General features: G+C 52.5%; 3 protein-coding genes across 3 annotated transcripts; all 3 read right to left on the minus strand.

Moving 5' to 3' along the window:
- Window positions 1–637: 637 nt before the first annotated feature.
- On the minus strand, window positions 638–2,184 carry M406DRAFT_63659 (uncharacterized protein; the record flags this gene model as incomplete). The annotated part of the gene is made up of 4 exons (XM_040924847.1): window positions 638–679; window positions 714–1,819; window positions 1,902–1,936; window positions 2,030–2,184. 4 exons carry the CDS (start codon window positions 2,182–2,184, stop codon window positions 638–640), a joined length of 1,338 nt encoding a protein of 445 aa, XP_040773891.1.
- Window positions 2,185–3,044: 860 nt separating this feature from the next.
- Window positions 3,045–4,386, minus strand: M406DRAFT_357635 (uncharacterized protein). The gene is made up of 2 exons (XM_040923730.1): window positions 3,794–4,386; window positions 3,045–3,707 (listed from the first exon to the last, which is right to left on the minus strand). Exons 1-2 carry the CDS (start codon window positions 4,340–4,342, stop codon window positions 3,633–3,635), a joined length of 624 nt encoding a protein of 207 aa, XP_040773892.1. The 5' UTR covers window positions 4,343–4,386; the 3' UTR covers window positions 3,045–3,632.
- Window positions 4,387–10,880: 6,494 nt separating this feature from the next.
- Window positions 10,881–11,760, minus strand: M406DRAFT_333261 (uncharacterized protein; the record flags this gene model as incomplete). The annotated part of the gene is made up of 4 exons (XM_040920829.1): window positions 10,881–11,129; window positions 11,381–11,399; window positions 11,528–11,544; window positions 11,632–11,760. The coding sequence occupies 4 exons, from the start codon at window positions 11,758–11,760 to the stop codon at window positions 10,881–10,883; spliced, it is 414 nt and encodes a 137-aa protein (XP_040773893.1).
- Between the last annotated feature and the right edge of the window lie 5,986 nt (window positions 11,761–17,746).

Consider the following 17,746-nt stretch of genomic DNA (forward strand, 5'->3'; position numbering starts at 1 on the left):
GGCTGCTGCCTTATCGAACCTGGGTTCTGTCAGCAATTGGTATCGCCTCGAACTTTCCCCTCCCGATCGCCTTTCTCCTGCTTTTTTACTAGCTATAAAGCTTTTAAATATTACATATTCGAAACTTGAATTGATAACTCAAAAGCTACGTACAAGTAATTTGTCTGATAATAATAAATATAAGATTATATCCAACCTTTTAGTCTTAGAAATTTGGAACTACCCCAACATAAGTCATCTTGTGTAATAATGCAAAGAAAAGTAGAGCGTAGGCAACGATTTACACGGTAGTATCATGGTTCTGCGCTTATAGAAATGTGTGAGAAGGAGGAGGGGGGGGGGGATGGTTGAGAAGCATGTTACACTATTATATTCATCTTTGAAATAAGACTCTTGAGAACAATGAATAAGTAGTGTACCTATGGTATAATGAACATTATAGATCGATGGGCCACCCAGGAGTCCTCTACTCAAGTACGTTAATAGCTGCCGGACAAGATCCAGCCCAGACCCAATGGCGGATTGACTATCAGCCAACAAGGGATCTATTGCTCATATCCTCATTCTAACTCAGATCGAACAATCATTATGGGTGCTTTTTTTGCGTACAATAGAGCTAGACAAGTGGTGACACAGATTAATGGGGGGGTATGCAGCAAGTTGCGCCCTCAGGGCTCATCTCCAACAATCCTCTCGTCTTCTTCCTCTTCCACAATCGGGTCTGTCTCCTCCAGTCCCCTCAACACCTCCTCGATCTCTGACGGGTCCGTAATCGCCCACACACCACCGCCCTTGACGGCATCTGTCCCACGAATCCCGACTTCTTTTCCCACCAGGTTTCTCCCCACTTTTCCAGGGCCTATGCCGATCCACCGCCTGACTTTTTCCTGCTGGTCTAGATACCGTATGCTGTCCCACCACCTCACTGTTTCCAGGCACGACCTGGCCACGAGGTCCTTCAACATGGCCTTGCTCTCAAAGGGCCTCGCCGTGACGTTACTGATCGCCCTCACTTTCCCAGGAAACGTGACAAGCTCTCCTTGCTCTCCCTCCTCCCTCTGGTCGTGGCCTCTTGACCCTTTTGTCCTCCTCCGGCTTTTCCCATCCAGCAGGCGCCGCATGGTGGCGACGGCAGGCTTCATAATGGGGCTGTGGAAGGGACTGTCGCTGTTCAGCCGGACGGCCCTCGGGTCGTGGCCCAGGAACTGCCTCACGTGGGCCACCAGGGTCTTGATGCGCTCGATGGACCCGCTCAGCACGATCTGGTTCTTGCTGTTGATGTTGGCAATCTTGACCTGCTGGATGGGCGGAACCTCGGAGTCGGCGCCGCTGTCGGACTTGTCGCTGCTGGGCACGGTGAAGTTGTTGACGGCGTCGATCAGGCCCGCCAGGTACTCGGGCTCCGTGACGATAGCCACCATCCCATAATCCCCGCCGTACTCCTCCCTTGCCGTCGCCGTCGCAGCCGCCATCACCTCGGCCCGCCTCTTGACAAGATACAGACTGTCCTCGAACGCGAGGTATCCGCCCGCCACGAGGGCTGCGAACTCGCCCAAGCTGTGGCCCAGGGTGAAGTCGATGCGGTCGCTGACATGGAAGCCAAACTCGCGCTCCAGGACGCGCAGGACGAGGATCGAGGTTGCCATGATCGCAGGCTGGGCATGGGGGGTCGCGGAGAGGAGCGAGTTGGGGCCCTCGGCGATGATGCGCGTCAGGGAGTAGCCCATCACCGTATCGATCTCGTCAAGGATGGGCGCCGCGGTGCGAGGGAAAGCTTCGACCCAAGGGGTCAGCATGCCTACTTTTTGGACGCCCTGGCCTGCAAAAAGAGAGACACAGGAACCTATTGTTAGTCATGGAGACTGAAAAGAATACTGGAAGGGGGGTCTCGGCATCCGTACCTGGGAAGAACAATGCTGTCTTCGGCCGTGTAGTCCTCTTGGAGGACGAGGCATGGCGTCTTTGTCCTTGTAGGTGTCGCTGCCGTTGTGCTTGACCACCTCTCGAGACCCTGGGTGATAATGTTGACACCACCCTCCTCTGCACAGTCCTGGGTCCAGCCGCCAGACGTCGAGGTATTATAGAGTGGCAGGTCTGCTGAGAGGACAGCCCGCGCAGAGGGAGGGGGAGGAGGCGGCGGCTTGACGCTGGTATTCGTGCTGCTGTTGCCGTTGCCGTCTTCATCGTTGTCGTCATCGTCGTGACTCAACCGACTTGCTGCTCTTCTACCGCCGCACTTTCTCTCTCCCTCTCTCCAGCTGGCCCAGCTCGAGATGCCAAGCCGCGCGACGATCCGCGAGAGAGAGAAAGAAAAGAAAAGGTCACCGCATCAGGCGTTCGAGAGCCGCCCTTCTGTGTAGTCGTGGACGGGAATGTGAGAAAGCGTTGACCAAAAAGGACGTGACGACGGGGAAAGGGAAACCCACACAGCCTCGGCTCAGTAATACAGTCTAGAATAGCTGCGATGACATACGATCGGCAGTAGTGTTTAGCAGTGGGTACAATAGGCGCCACGGAAAGGAACAAGGGGCCTTCTTCAGGCGGCCTGAGGAGGATTAGCCGCTGCCGAGGACAGGCGAGCGACTCTTTTCCGCTGACCCGCCGTAGCCGAGGCTGTTGTAGACAGTCCAAGGGGCCTGCAGCTCCCGCCTGTAGCGCCTGTAGACGCTGTACTGTAGACGCTGTAGAAATCGCGCTTGTGGGCGAAGAAGCATTGTCGCGAAAGACTACAAAACAAGCGATCTCTCTGTTTACTTGCCAGCATAGTGTACACAGAACAATTGAGCTTAAGAAACATTTCAGCACTGAGTCCGCAGCAGTATACTTGCCAATTGTACCCTTTGTTTTTTTTTTTTCTTCTTCTGTCATCTTCTTCTTTTTTGATTTATTTTCTTAACCTCAGTGGCCAGATGAGCACCCAAGGGTGGGTCGTTTTGGTGAAGATGACACCAGGTACAAGTCCATGAACATAGTTCAACTGCAATTACAGTAGTGCATCTTCACGGTATGAGATAGTCCCAGACTCATTCTGGTAAAGCTTGTTTCTGTGGTTGATTTATGTTTCATTCTCTTCTTTCTGAAATACCCCGGAAAAAGGGCCACCAAACCTGCAATTCCACGTGAACTTGCATTGGGCCCCTTTGAGACTCAGTAAGAGCCTGGATTTTGCTCTCATAACAAGTCTATGTGGCCATATTGCCTCTTTCCCCGTTGTGCATTCCAATCTCGTTCTCCTTCCTCTTTTTCAGTCACCAAAAACACTCTCAATCAGCTCACTCTGTGCACCCCGGGGTGCAAGAAGACACGCCCTCTTTCAAGGACTTTGGAAGCTCCCCTTCGGTGCATGGAAATGGAAAAAGGGTGAACAAATCGAGATGAGAATGTTGAGAGGCCCATGGCTTTTCTTTACGTTCTTTCTTTCTCTTCTTCATCATCAACCATTAAAATGGGTATCTTGGACAAGCAAGAGGACTAAAAACAGTTGCTACAAGCAAAACAAGTAAAAGCAGTAAGTGCAGCGAAATCAGAAGCAATAAAAAGAAAAAAGGAAGAAAAAGATATATAGAGAAAACTCCAGGGAAATCCACAACAAGTCCAGCTTTTTCTTTTTTCCTTCTTTTTTTCTTTTTCCTTTAGGAATACGGCGATGCGATACCCCTTGTGACCTTGGCTGGATTACCAGTACATATGCAAAAAGCCGGTTGTGTCTAGATTCATAATCAAATGTCAACTGTTGGCACATGTCATGGTCGAGAAGAGGAGAGAGAGAGAGTGAGGAGACACAATGACATACCCTCGTCACCAGGCTCATGGCGCCAACAGTTGTGCCCCGACCGATCTTGACACCCCCAAGGATCACCACGCTGCCCCCGATGAAGCAATCGTCCTCGATGACAATCCTCTGGCCCTGGCAAGCTCCCTTTGCGCCATTTCTTCTCCTCGGGTCGGTCGTCATGCTCGTCGTGTAGAAGCTCACATTGGGTCCGATGACGACGTTGTTCCCGATGATGACCTCGCACGCGTCTACCATGGTGCAGTTGCGCCCAATCACGGTGTTCTTTCCAATCTGGATGTTGTATCCATAATCGCAGGTAAAGGGAGCCTCCACGACGACGTGGTCGCCCACGCGCCCAGCATTCATCACAGGGATCGTCTGCACGGGCGAGAGTTGGATGGGCACCTTGGGCTGCAGGATTTCGCGGAAGAGCCGTGCTCTCTCCTCGGGCGATGCACCGTTGGCCGGGTTCATGCTGTTATTGAAGCGGCAGAGAGCCGCATTGCAACGCTCTCTCTCTAACACGAGCTCCTTGTCGAACGGATAGTACTGCCTCTCCGCAAGCATCTCGTCCTTCTCGCGGCGGCCACCACCGCCTGCCACTGCTGATGCGGGCGAGGAGAACTGCGAGGTGTGCGAAAGCGCGAGCTGTGCCGTCGTCTGGGCTGTGCTGCTGGACTGCGGCGTGCTGATGGGGCTGTTGGTGCGTGTGGCGTGCATGATGTTGATATGAGGGAGGGTGGTGCCCGTACTGCTCTGCGGTGTCATGTCTGGCTCGGTGGAGCGGGTGAGATCGTGCAGAGGCGGCACACGCTGGTATTCCTTGGGTCCTCTGTCGGGGAAAGGCACGGGAGCGGCGCTGACAGGAGTCGGGAAGACGTTGGCGGGCGTGCTGCTGGTGGTGGTTGTATAGGCGGTAGAGAGAGCAGACAACTTGTTGTTGTCTGGGCTGACGACGGATGCGCTGGGAAGTGTGGACGCGGTGGGCCTGTCATCATCCGAGTAAAGAGGTCGACCCTGGGGCGGCTCGATTCTCAGCGGCTGACCTCGATATGAAGGAAGAGGCTCTCGCTTCTGTTGGCTCAGGGGGGGCTGTGGCGGTTGCGGTGGTGGTTGTTGGTTGGGATAAGGCGGCGCCTGCTGAGGCATGCCATAGGCGCCTGGCGGCTTGTAGGATGGATCCTTTGACTCGATCTGGACCGTCTGCGCCTTGCTCTCTGGTTTGGGCCATGATCCTCTCTGCGGAGGGTATCCGGCGCAGACGAAGCCCCCCTTCAAACAGTTGGTACCTATATTCCTCGCCAATGTCAGCTATGCCTTCTGAGAGATGACCTATTTTGTATGGGAGGCGTGACGAAAGGACGGTGGCTGTTGTGAGCTACTCACACTCGGGCTTTGCCTCGTCGCACTTCTTCTTCCTCTTCCGGCAGGTCAGGCAGCCTGTCTTGGTCCGATTGCTGAAGTTGCGCTTTCTCTTCTTGGCGTCGGACTGGACCACGCCATCCCTTCGCTGTTCAGGCGTGTACGGTCCCGAATAGGCCATCAGCCGGTCATCACCTTCAGGGCTCGTCTGTGGATACTCATGCTCGGCAGCAGCCCTCCGCAGCGCCTCGCCCATTTGCTGCTCTTCGCTCTGGGCCGAGTCGGGCGCCGCCGATGCAGGCTGGCTGTAGACGGATCGCTCGTCACGGCTGGTGTGCGACGAATACCAAGCCTCATGGTCCCGTTCACGCTCACGATCCCGTTCTCGTTCTCGTTGCTCATCGCTATAGGTATGATACTCGCCCCGATCGCGTCGTTCCTGGTCGTAAAGGTCTCTGTCTCTCTCCCTGGGCGGTTCGGAGAGCTGTGACCGTTCCTGGTGGGAAATTTCCTGTTGCCTCTCCACCGACATAGGCATCTCCCTGCGATCATCGCCAGGATCGTCGTGTGACCTCTTCCTTTTATGCGACGAGGCTTCAGCGTCAGGATGAGTTGCTGCAGAAGAAGAAGTATATTGATGATGAGCAGCCTGGCCCTGTTGACTTCTTCCTCCTTCCCGTGTCGGCGAGGCCTCACTCGACGATGACTCTCGTTGTTGTTGTTGTTGTTGTTGCCGCCGTTGATCCAGAGGCGGTTGTAATGGTGCTGTTTGTGGCGCTGTGGTCCCATGAGCGCCATCGATAGAGCCGGCGCGTTGCACGTCCACGGATAATCCTCCATTCGTGTCCTGCACGCCCTTTTTTGGCGACCCCCCGCCGTTCATAGCTGTAAAGCTTGCCATCTTGTTTCGTTCGAACTGAGATCAGCACGCAGGTGGGTTGTTGTGGCAAGGGCGTAAACACCAGCGTGAGATGGATAGACGAGGTTACCGATGATGGGCTGGATCCTCTTCTTCTTGTTTATTTCCTCCTCTGGTGCTTTTCTTCTCTCCCTAGACAAGTCTTGCCGGAGAGGAAATTTGGTGAGAGGTCACCCGCGCCGAGGATGGCGAGTACGGACTCTTTGCTCCTCTTTGAGTAACGCAATACCCCTCCTGGGACGGTTGGGTTTGTCTCGAGGCGGAGGTGTGAGTACAAACAGAAAAATGAGAAACTCAACGTTGCGCAGAACACGACGGCGAGCCTTGAACCAGGATGATCAAGTAAGGATACCGGCGGTGGTCCTCTGCTTCCAACAACCCCCCCACACCCGCCAAGCAGAGAGCACCAGTCACTCACTATAAGACTTGTGGGATATTGAAGGTGACACAAGCAGAGCACAAGAGATTGAGACACCAAGCTGGGATCTCCTCCGTCTCTCACTCACGCCTAATCAAAACCCACGTTCGGGGTGCCAGCTCGACAGATTGTGTTGGAAGTAGCATATGAGAAAGAAACAAGAAGAAAAAAACACAGAGAATTGATGGTGCCTGTCCTCACCCAAACACACGCATTTCTCTGTGCTCCGTCCGAGTAAGCGCCGATATCGTCTGGCCTTCACGACGCCCGAGTCCTCCGCCGTCTTGGATTAGGGCCAAGACACAGATATCACAGATACATGCGTCTGTCTCGTGCGCCCGAAGTCCGAAAATTATAGAAAGGGCGAACCGGAGAATTGGGGAGGATCGACAAAAGGTGGATTTTGGCAGTGACGCACGATTGAATTAAAGAAGAAGAAAATTGACTGCCGGAGAAAACAATTCTTTATCGTTGTACTCGGTGGAATGTAAAATGGACAGAGAAGACGATAGATGATTTGACCGGATCCGCCCCGTGTGAGATGAGAATCTTGTCTGGATGAATCAGCGACTAAATGTGTGATTAGCGTCCACCCATCCTCCGAAGAGGGGGGTAGGAAAGGCGGAGGGAGGGAGGGAGGGAGAAGAGGGGCCTAGAAGCGAGGGAAAAGGCGGCGGGGCTCTTTTGCAAAGGTGCTGCGTGTGCAGTAAGGCAAGGCCAGGCCAGGGCAAGGCAAGGCGAGGAGGAGTTCGAGGTAGGGTGAGTTAAGGTAAAAGTCAGGTAAAAGGGTAAGTGCATGTGTGTAGATGGTGGTGCGGGTATGGGAGCCCTGGGAGAAGGGTGCAGGGAAGGGCAAGCAACTGGGATGGGATAGGACAGGACAGGATAGGGTAGGATTTGGCGGACGAGTAAGAGGAGAGCGTGTTGTCGTGCGCGTATCTTGCCTTGGAGACGCAACCAGGTGGTGGGTCGGACTGGGAAGGCCAGGGCGGCACAGATTGAGCCCATTAGACGGGGCAGGACGGGGGTGTGCTAGACGCAGAGGGAGGCGGTATGTATGGGTACCTACGTTGCTTGGATAGGCTGTCTTGGCGGAGAGGTACAGTACCTCTCTTGTCACTCTTGAAGCTGTGGGCCAGGGTTGGCCTCTTCTCTTGTTCGAGGTTACTTCGACTTTGGGTCGATCATTGAACTGCGCCGCCTAGCCTCGGTCAGACTACAAGGAATAGTAGAGCCGAAGGAGATTTTACTGTCTCTCGATTTCAGCGGACGGCAAGTGCTTCTACCCTTTCGCAGACTGTATTAGAGTAGAGAATAGATATCTGCTTGCTCGATCGAGCTGGGCATCTGTTTCTATCAGCATCATCTCTTGTAGTTCGGATAGAAAATGTCACTGGCTGAATCTATTGTGAGGAAGGAGGGTCAAAAGTGAACTGTACAGGCAGCCTGGTCCCCAACAGGATCCAAGGGGAGAGGAGGGGAGAAACGAGGGAGTAGGGAAGGGAGAGAGACACCTCCCGCCCTCTTTGCTAGTCGCGCGGGTAAGGCACAGGGTCATAATTTCCAATAAACCCACTTGTCAAGGGAACGCGGCAATCTGAGCAGCCTGCAACGTTGACTGACTTTCCAACGCCAAGTGGAGACGCCGGAAAGGGGAACGCGAAAGGAAGGGTGGAGAGGGCAATGCATTGCAGCGCCAGGCCTCCCAAGGTCCAGGCGAATTGTACACGTCAGAGCTACAGAACAAAGAAAGAAAGAAAAATGGGAACCAACAGCAGCGAAGGAGGAGAAGAAGAAGAAGAAGAAGAAGAAGAACACTACAGAAACAAGTAACAATAAAGAAGAAAGGAGGGGGGGGGGGGGAATAAAGAAGCAAAGAGAGCCGCGCGCGCGACATGACGCTGCACGACAGCCCAATATCTGCTGGCTGATGATGATGATGATAATGATGCACATGGAAGAAAATGGTTCCGTACAGAACGCATCAACTAGCCATTTGCTGCATGGTTCAGTCTAGGCCTCCGCTTGTCTTGTCGCTACCTGACAAGAGCAAGGCGTGACGATGTGCGTGTGCGTGCGCGTGCGTGCATTGGTGGGTGTGTGAGTGTGATGTGAGTGTAAATGCCAATGATTGGTTGCCCGGCAGAGTGTCATGGGTGCCTGAGTATGTAACGTCGAAAGTACTGTACGTCTCTTTTTTTTTAAGAAAATAAAAAATAAAAAATTCGCTGCAGAGTGTGATCGGATACGGATTACCGTGTTTGCATAGTGAGCGTTCAGACAGATCCGCGTCCAAGCATATTTGCACAGCGTACGGTAGAACTTCAAGAATTGAAAAAAAGACAGGAAGCATTCGCGAATGACATGGGCAGGTTTTCAGAGCATGTACATGGTAGATTGAAGCACTCACCGATAGGGGGATTGATTCGACAGGAAGGTGATGATGACCTCGGCCGAGACTGATTGGACTCGCTCTCTTCCTGGGATGATCAGCGTGATGATGTTTGTTGCGTGAGGTCACGGAATCGAACGAAGCTGCAAGCTGCAGGTGGTCCAAGATTGACGCAAGAGGTCCGTCGTCCTTGTCTTAATGTTCCCTTGCATCAGGCAATTTGACGAAATCTCGTGCGTTGGTCAGTCGACTCCAGTTGTCTCTCAGGACGCTGGGTGTGCTCTTGTCGTCCTTTTTTTTTCTTCTTCTCCCGTCCTTTTACCCCGGCTCCAGCTGAATAGGTAGTATGGAGAAATAAGAGCCCTCGAAGTGAAGGAGGAAGGGAAGTGGTGAAGGCTGAAAATGGGGGAGTAGAAGCTGAGTCTCTGCGGAACCGCGCTTGAGGGGGGAAGGCACGTTGCCGCTGGCGCGCGATTATTATGGAAATCAGGGCGTCTGCTCTGGAGGACAGAGCGAGGCACTACAGATGTACTAATACCCCTAGTGGGTAGTACTATAGTACAGTGTGTTAGGCCGGGGCTGACCCACGACAGTACGGCTCTTGAGGCGGTTTCCCTGATGAATTTGGTGACATGTACAGTACATGGTACAGTACAGTACTAGCACATGACACACTAGGTCGTCTAGCTACGCTTGTTGCACGTCGTCCCTGCCGACTCTTACTGTGATGGTAGTTTCGCTTCCCGGTACTCTCTTGCATGTTATTCGCATATATGCAATGCATGTCAACCAAGTCACTTTCTTTCAGCTTGCCTCTCTGCCCTGCAGCAGCCTCAAAACAGGTTGGAATGCTACTGTACGGAGTAGTTGTCTCTCTTGCCGAGATTGTCACCTTTTGGGCATGGTTTGTCCTTCTTCTTCTTCTTCGCTGCTCTGTTGGGCTGGCACATGTTACATACGACCTCGGGAGTCCGAACCCTGAAGAGGAAAAGAAAACGGATGGCGTGGCTCCTCTCAGGGCCTTCCTCCTACCACCACCCCCCTTTCTCCTCTCCTCATCTGAGCCCCCGAGGTAGCAGCGATTGCTACACAAAAAGACGCGAGATTAGCCAGCCACTTACGCTCCTTCACAGCGGTTGTAGCTGTACGGACAGAGAAAAGAGGGCGTGCGCGCAGAGAGATTGGGATGACGAATGGTGGTTGTGTCTCGAAGGTGGCGCAGTCACGGGAAATAAGATGAGAGAGAGAGAGAGAGGAAGAAGAGAGGAAGACATGCAAGCCAGCCGCGGACGGGTGGAATTTGATGATAAGTAAGACAAACGTGGCGGTTGGAGGATGGTAAAAGGACTCCCTCCCCGGCCCCTCTCTTCCCAACCCCAGAATAATCATGTCTGCAGAAGAAGGAGGACTCATCTGGGTCTGTTTCGAGGTGGCCCAAGATCAGGATCCAAGGTCCAGATCCAACGGCCAGGAAGGGGAGAAGGAGGACCTCGGGTGATGTTGCAAGCAGCGAAGCAACGTGACAGCCTGAAGGCTTTGCTGCTGGCCAGACAGACTGCTACCTACCATGACACAGTAGTGTAGCATTGGACACTGTACTGCACGCCGTGGCACATGGAGCATGAGACGTACAGATACAAGCTTGCCCGCCACCCTTGTCAGAATCAGGTACCACCACAAAACCCACCGTAGCGCACAGCGTTTTCCTCAATCCTCTCGTTTCGATACCCGCATGGCTCGCGCCAAGTTCGCATCGGCTCCAATGTTCGGGCGGCATGGCGCTTGTCCAGCAGCGTGTGTGTATCGGTAGCACACAATAAGTCTTATGCGGCACTCACTGTGACACAACAACACCCGGTGAGTATGTCGATCCAGTAGCGTGACCCTCTCTCTGGTCGATAGTCTTAATTTTGTTTTAAAATGAAGGAAAGAAAGGGAGAAAAGAAGCAAATAGAGAGAAAGACACGGAAGAAAAAAGAAAGAGACACAGAGATCTCCCAAAGAATGACTTCTTTTAGCCATCAATAGGAAAAGGGAGTGAGAGAGCGGAGACCTCTTTCTCGTCGGGATAGTTCGTGCTAAAGAAGCGCGCTGGGGTTTCTCTGGTGCGCCCGAAAGGGGCGCCGCCCGTTCCGCCGCTTGTTTCGATGAAGGAGGTCCAGGGACAAGGGCTGCCAATGGATGCTGGAGGGAGAAATCCATGATAGATAGAGAGGAGGCACATCCCTTTCTCCTTAATCGCAGCCGCGGGCTGACGATAATCCTGCGTAAAGTGTCAGACAGTCCAAGGGCAGCCTGTTTGGCGGTACTGCAAATACGGTACGCTACTGGAAGCAAGTAACAGAAAATCTACAGCCTTGACCCCAGTGCCTGCCGGTATACATAGTCGTGCTGCTGGAATTGCACAGAATCTTGGTGGGACAAGGTACGTGCGAACAGGGGACAGATAAACGGACATCCAGACACATACTGCCATATAGTACATACACAGCATGTGCGTACTTCCTTACTTACGTACATAGTTGTGGCTCCTCTAGAACGATGGTCAGATAGGAGCTGGCTATAGGTTATTTTACGAGAGAAACATGACAGTCCGTCGGGAAAGGGAGGAAGAGGGGGCAAGATTTTAGGTAGAATCCTCCCGTCTGTGCTGTCACCTACCCATGGATGATGAAGAACTGAAGTAGTAATGTACTATGTACTGTTGTAGCCAACAAAAAGAAGAGGAAGAAGATCACCGTCAGCCAACCCACCCATACACCCACCACCAGAACCAGCATGCTTAGCAAAGTAGCAACGACAACACCGCTGCTACTAAACCATTCCGGTTTCCCGGCCATGCAGGTTGGTGGTATCCTAAGGCCCAGAAGAGAGACACAGAGAGAGAGAGGCATTGGTCGACCTACAAAGACAGAGAAGATCGGGAATACAAGACCTTCCGGATACGGCGGCCGGCAACATCATTCCTCAAACACCCCTGTGGATCAAATACTACTTGGGACTGCCCATTTGGCAAAAAGAGATGTCATTTTGTGTCTGGACCTTCTTTTCCGCCTATCCCCGCCGTCGGGTGATCGCGCTTAGGCCACGTTCAGCGCGAGGAGGGTGGGATGCCATGGTGCAAAAGCCTGGCAAGGGATGCACGTCACCCTTTCTTTCATGTTCTCCAGATGAGATCCCGGTATGCCAATCCTTCGGAACAGAACCAGGCCGTTGGGCATCCCCAAAGGAAGCGATCCGATCTGTGCCTAAGTTGAGTGGCTGCCCTGGTTTACCAACCATGAGACCAGACCAGAATCCTCAATCGGATCTTCAGAGTACCTCTCTTTCCCCTCCTCTCTCTCTCTCTCTCTCTCTCTCTCTCTCTCTCTCTCTCTCTCTCTCTTTTTCTCACACACACACATATTTCCCATCATCGCGGGAGATCGTCGTCGATAGAATGAATAGCATGCGCACAATGGTTCCTGTTCAACAAGAGTTCTTCGCTACTCGGCCAGCGGACGCACTGGCCGAGGTAGTTAGCCCGTTCAGTAGTATCGGTGTCCAACAACCACCGCTAGCTGATGCCCGCGGGTCTTGAAAAGGCAAAAGCCGTGCAGTACCTTGCACAATAACCACAATAACCTGTGGCCCGAGAGAGAGAGGGGATGCAACCCCACAAAATCCAGACCGACGGAGAGGAAAAGAATGGTATGAAAAATCCTTCCTTTATGAGGAATCGAGCCGCGACCCCTGGTCTCTTGGGGGCTCCTCTGGCATGGGATGTGAGACTAATAGTACGACTATGGTCCATAGTAATAACTCCTCTTCCCGCCGCCGTGTTAGACAGACTGGCCGGCTCTGCCATATCATTGGCGAGAACCATGGGTGGAGCAAGCCCAGCCCAACGCGATTTCGGCCCTTGGGAGTGTGTGTGTGAGTGTGTGTGTGTGTCTCTGTGTCTGTGTGGCCGCATGGTGCATAATCATGGACCAAAGAGACGCGAAAGCCCAGAACCAATGACTTGGTCGGCGACAAGGAATGGCGACAGTCTAGCGCGGCTGCGTTTGAAGCCCTGGGGGACGCCTAGGACCAGGGGGCCCTCAGCCTCTTCTTCCGCGGCCTGTAAATGTCCCTACGCTTGTTACTTGGTAGGCCCCATCGTAATCCATTGTGGGGCTCATATTTTGTACTTTACCGTAGTACTATGTTCGTTTCATGAGATACTGAGTTGGTGATTTTGGGAGAGAGACTTTTTTTTTCTTTTTGTTTTTTTTTCTTTTTTGAAAATAGGCCTTCTAGAGTACATAAGATTGCCCTGTCACGAGAAGCGTCATGGGAACCACTCGTGTCGTTTGTGTCATTCGCACGCATGTTCTCTCTAGCGAGAGCCGCCCTGAGTCAACTTGCACTCGCATCTTTGAAGGATGAGGATACACAACCCTTGTCATTCCCCATTCACTAAATAAAAAGGCCTCAGCTCGCACTCTTTTTCCTGTACTATGCAGACTCAACTGTCGACCCACATTCTCTCTGCACGACATGATTTATGGTGCATATACCGCTCTCTGCCACCCAGCCTTGTTGTTGGGACGAGCGTGTCATGCATGCATGCTAGTTCTCCTCCATCAGCCATGAGTCGTGTTCTTTGACAGTACCTTGCGTAGTAATTCTGGTACAGTACTATAGTAGAATGTTTTTCTGTCTGGAGGTGTTTACTTTTTCGGTGACATGAGGTTTGTGTTTTGAGGGCAACTGTGGCTGCACAGGCAGACAATTTCCTCTTCTTTCTTTCTGCTCCGGCTGTCCTATTTATACCAATAAATATGCTGCAATTCGCACCTCCAACATACATACTGTACTTTATTACATACCTGAAGTACTTATATGCAGCATAGTCCCACCAAAGCTCTCCAGGGGGTCGGCATCCCGAGAACCATGCCCGGCCTGGCTGCAGGTCAGCCCAGGCCAGTCTGTATACTTCTTGGTTGGTCACACACCTTTACGCAGGCGTGTGGAGGAGCATGTTCGCGGCATAGCATGATTGGTCGAGAATAGAAGGGCCATCATGAACCTATAACAGACCGTTAAAAGATGATCTTCTCTTGCTCCGTTTCCCCCTCCATTCTCACCCCTGTTTTCTTCTCTTGGATTCTTTTTTATTTTTGCCTTTTTCCACTGTGTCTACCGGGATTGTTTTTCATAGGCGAGATGTGGGTTCGTGGTACCGTGCCGGCTCTCTCTCCCTCTCGGCGAACGGTAACTGTGCTACTTGCTACTCACTCAACGCAACCTCCAAGGGCAACTTGAGGCAATTAGACGAAAGGGAAGACGAGGGGGGGTCCCTTTGTCATGTTCGACTCGACACCACTTTCAGTCCCAGCCCAGTCCTTGGCGTGATGACCTGCAACCCCCCGGCTGCATTTTGCATATGCGCGACCCGTCAGCACACACCACCACCACCCCCCTCCCTTCTCTTGGACGAGTCGCTTATCGAGCGCGATCCGCGGAGGTCTTGCTCGGCTAAGCTTGTTCTCCTTCATTTTTTTTCCCTTGTCTTACTTTGGAAAAGAAGGCTTCACACACAACACACCTGCCCCCCGGTAAGAATAGAGGATGTTCTTTCGCCAATTGCCCCGGGGTCTAACAGAAAGGACATAGTTCCGAAGTGTTTCTTACCAACGGCGCCTGATGTATGTGTCCAGCTGACCAACCTTTTCATCACATCGTGGGCTGGGAATATAGCTGCGGCGCGGTTGTCTTGCCCTCCCGAGTCCTTCCCCTCCTCCTCCATCTTAATTCTCCTCTCACCTACTCGCTCTCATCATCATCGCTACTCTCCTGCACTCACAATATACCTGTCAGATGGTGCCATGTACGTACACAGCGAGTGAAAGAGTGAGAGAGAGAGAGAGAGAGAGTATGTATGTGTGTGTGTGTGTGTGTCTCTCGCGGAACACAAAGATGACTAGCTTGATCCTTCGGGCCTTACCCTGACCACGAATTGCCGAGGGGGTCCCTCTTATTTGCGAATAGACTCATCCGTGCACAGTGTAGTCTTTCTTAGCTCTCGATAATCATTCTCTGGCGTCCTTGTCCTCGCCTACGTCGTCGCACCCTTCGTCCTCCTCTCAGCAGGAGCTCGACCAGTGGAAAAGAGAGTGTGTAACTTCCTCCCCTCCTGGTGTTTGATTTTGTTTTTGTGCTACTATTTATCATGACTACCAACCAACCACCCTCACGCCAGGCCAGGCCAGGCCAGGCTACAACAGTGTAACCCTCGTAGGTACCACCGAGTGGTACTTTGAAGCAACCAGCCCGTTGGGCCTCTCTCTGTCCCCGTCTCTTTTTTCTTTCTTTCTGTTCCTTTCTCTGGGTCCAGGAGATCGACATTGAAAGTGACGAAACGGCGCCTGCGTGTAAGCATTTAGCGCCCTCCGCGCAGAGTATACCCCTCCATATTGCTTAGGGATCATAGTCACCTGATTGATAATTATCCCTTGCAGCCAGAGACCTCCCTCGGGGGTGTGAGTGTGTGCACGGATTCCAATCTGAAGAGTAGGTGCAAGCGGGCCGTCATGAGTGGGTGAGGATAACAAGAGCAGCATTGGAATAACAAATTGCTTATTACAAAGTGCTATGGACTCTTCAATGTTGATTACTAGGCTAAGATGACCTCTAGAGCAGGGTGTGGTTATGCACTACTTGATTCCTCCTTATTGTCGATAGTGTACGTTGCGTCTGTATTCTGACACCCTCCAGCATAAGCACTCTATAACCTTGGCAGCATGAAAGTACAAGTACAAACACATGAAAAACAGAAAGGTCATCACGATCTAGACAAGGCTCGGATGTAGGATTCGCGGTGCTTCTTGATTTGCGGGGGAGGGTGAAGGGGGGGGGGTCTGGTTTTGCAGGGATCACTTCGAGTGTGTGTGTACATCCTCAAGTGCACAGCATGTATCCTGCATAAATGAGGCTGCTTACAGAGCAACGATATAAAAAAAGGAACTGATTACTTGACAAGTTCACGAATTTTATGCCTTTGTCTCGCACACACAATGTCTGATCGAGGGCCGGAAAGGCGAAGGATCAGCCAGCAGGCCAAAGGGCCAGATCTGGGCCAGGGCATCCAATTTATCTTTTTTGCCCCTCTTCTTCTTACTGCCATGATGTTGGGATGATTTTGGTGGTTGATTGTATGCTGCAGCCCAGATATCCTACTTTTAATCGGAAGTGGTGAGGCGGATCATATAACACATATATCGACGGTGAAGACATTTGTTTTGCCCGTCAACGAGTATGAAGATAGGCTGGGCAGATGGACGAATAACGAGACAGAACCAGTCAAAGTCGACATCTGCTGTATACCAACTTACACCATTGGGTACTTCAACAAGTCACATGAAATTCCCCAGCCTCTTCTTTATGGTGTACTAGTAGCGTTGCGTTGCTATAAGACCTAAACTTGGTGACGAAGCATTCTCAGCGATTGTGTCTACCACAAAAAACAACCACTTCACCAACCCAGCGCACCAGAATGTTGCTAAGCCAGCCAGTTGCTCAAGTCTAAAGTACAGTTTTCAGATTCATTATTTTGTATGAATAAATAGAACATGGCGTCATGCTGACCAAAAGTCCAGATTTCTCAAAGCCGCGGCGTGCTGCAGCAAACCGCACTGCAGTGCGAGTGGCCAGCAACAAATCAGAGGCGCAGCAATAGCCGCCCATATCGAGAAGCGCCTCGCCAGGGCCTCACTTCGTTTCTCACCACCAGCCAAGGAAATATCCTAACCTGTTCGGCCATGCAGCCATCTCTCTCCCTCTCTCACCACGATGATGCCCTCTCATTCTGGTTCCTTCCGTCCCCCCCAAGTTGACACATTTTCTCCATGACTGGATGACGAAAGAGGAATGAATGAAGAAAAAAAAAGCCCACCCCAGCTGGGTCCCTTGTCAACCCCCCAATTGCCCCACGCCGGCGCTTAACCCTCTCCCCCTTCACCTTCTTTGTCTTGCCGCCCCGCGCAATAAACGAGATCTCAAGATGCATCATGCACGACTGGCAGCCAAGGTCTAGGTTCAGGGGCATGGGCGGACCGGCTCATGAGAAGCAAGAAAAGATCTCTAAATGGCACCGTTCCATCGGGCCGGCACATGGATGCCTGATCGGTCTGGGTCGACAAGTACTTTTGCCCTGCCTTACCTGGGGGTTGTACCTGTACCACCTGAGAGAGAAGGATGGAGGGAAGGAAGGAAGGGGGCATCTGCTGCTGTTGTTGGTGACGGTGGTGGTGGTGGTGTAGGTCCCAGGCAGTCGGGTCGCAGGCGCTTCCACGAGGGGTGGGCTTACCCACTTTGTTGTGTTGATGTCGGCAGGTGTGCAGGTGTGCCGTGGAGGTTGTGCCGAGGGAGGGTGGCTGAAGGTGCTTGTGGGCGTCACGCGGGCAAGACGTCACACGGAGGATTGTGTGCAGCCGTTGAGAAGAAGGAGAAGGAGGAGAAGGAGGAGGAGGAGGAGGAGGAGGAGGATGGAGTCCAGAAGAGGCCATCAACAGGCACACTGTTGACTGAGAACCTCAATTGTCGCCTCGTCCTCCTGTCGAGCTGCTGACCACATCGCCACCAGGGCGCTTACGTGCAGTCTTCCGAGCGGCTACCCACCGATGCCTGGCCAGCAGGGTCTACAGTGGTCTGTCCTCATTGGTGTGCATGTGTACGTCTGTCGACTTGGCTTGTATGTGCTTGCCATGAGTGCTGTGCGTGTGGTGGGCCAGGACGGAGTAAACAGGCAGGGGCATACGCAGAGACCCAACTGCAAACCAAACAAGACGACCACTGCCGGGTTCAAAAACGAACAAGCCTTGGTCTGGCCCTCCCCTGATCCGTCAGCTATAAAAA

Source organism: Cryphonectria parasitica, assembly GCF_011745365.1.
Source record: "Cryphonectria parasitica EP155 unplaced genomic scaffold M406scaffold_7, whole genome shotgun sequence".
NCBI lineage: Eukaryota > Fungi > Ascomycota > Sordariomycetes > Diaporthales > Cryphonectriaceae > Cryphonectria > Cryphonectria parasitica.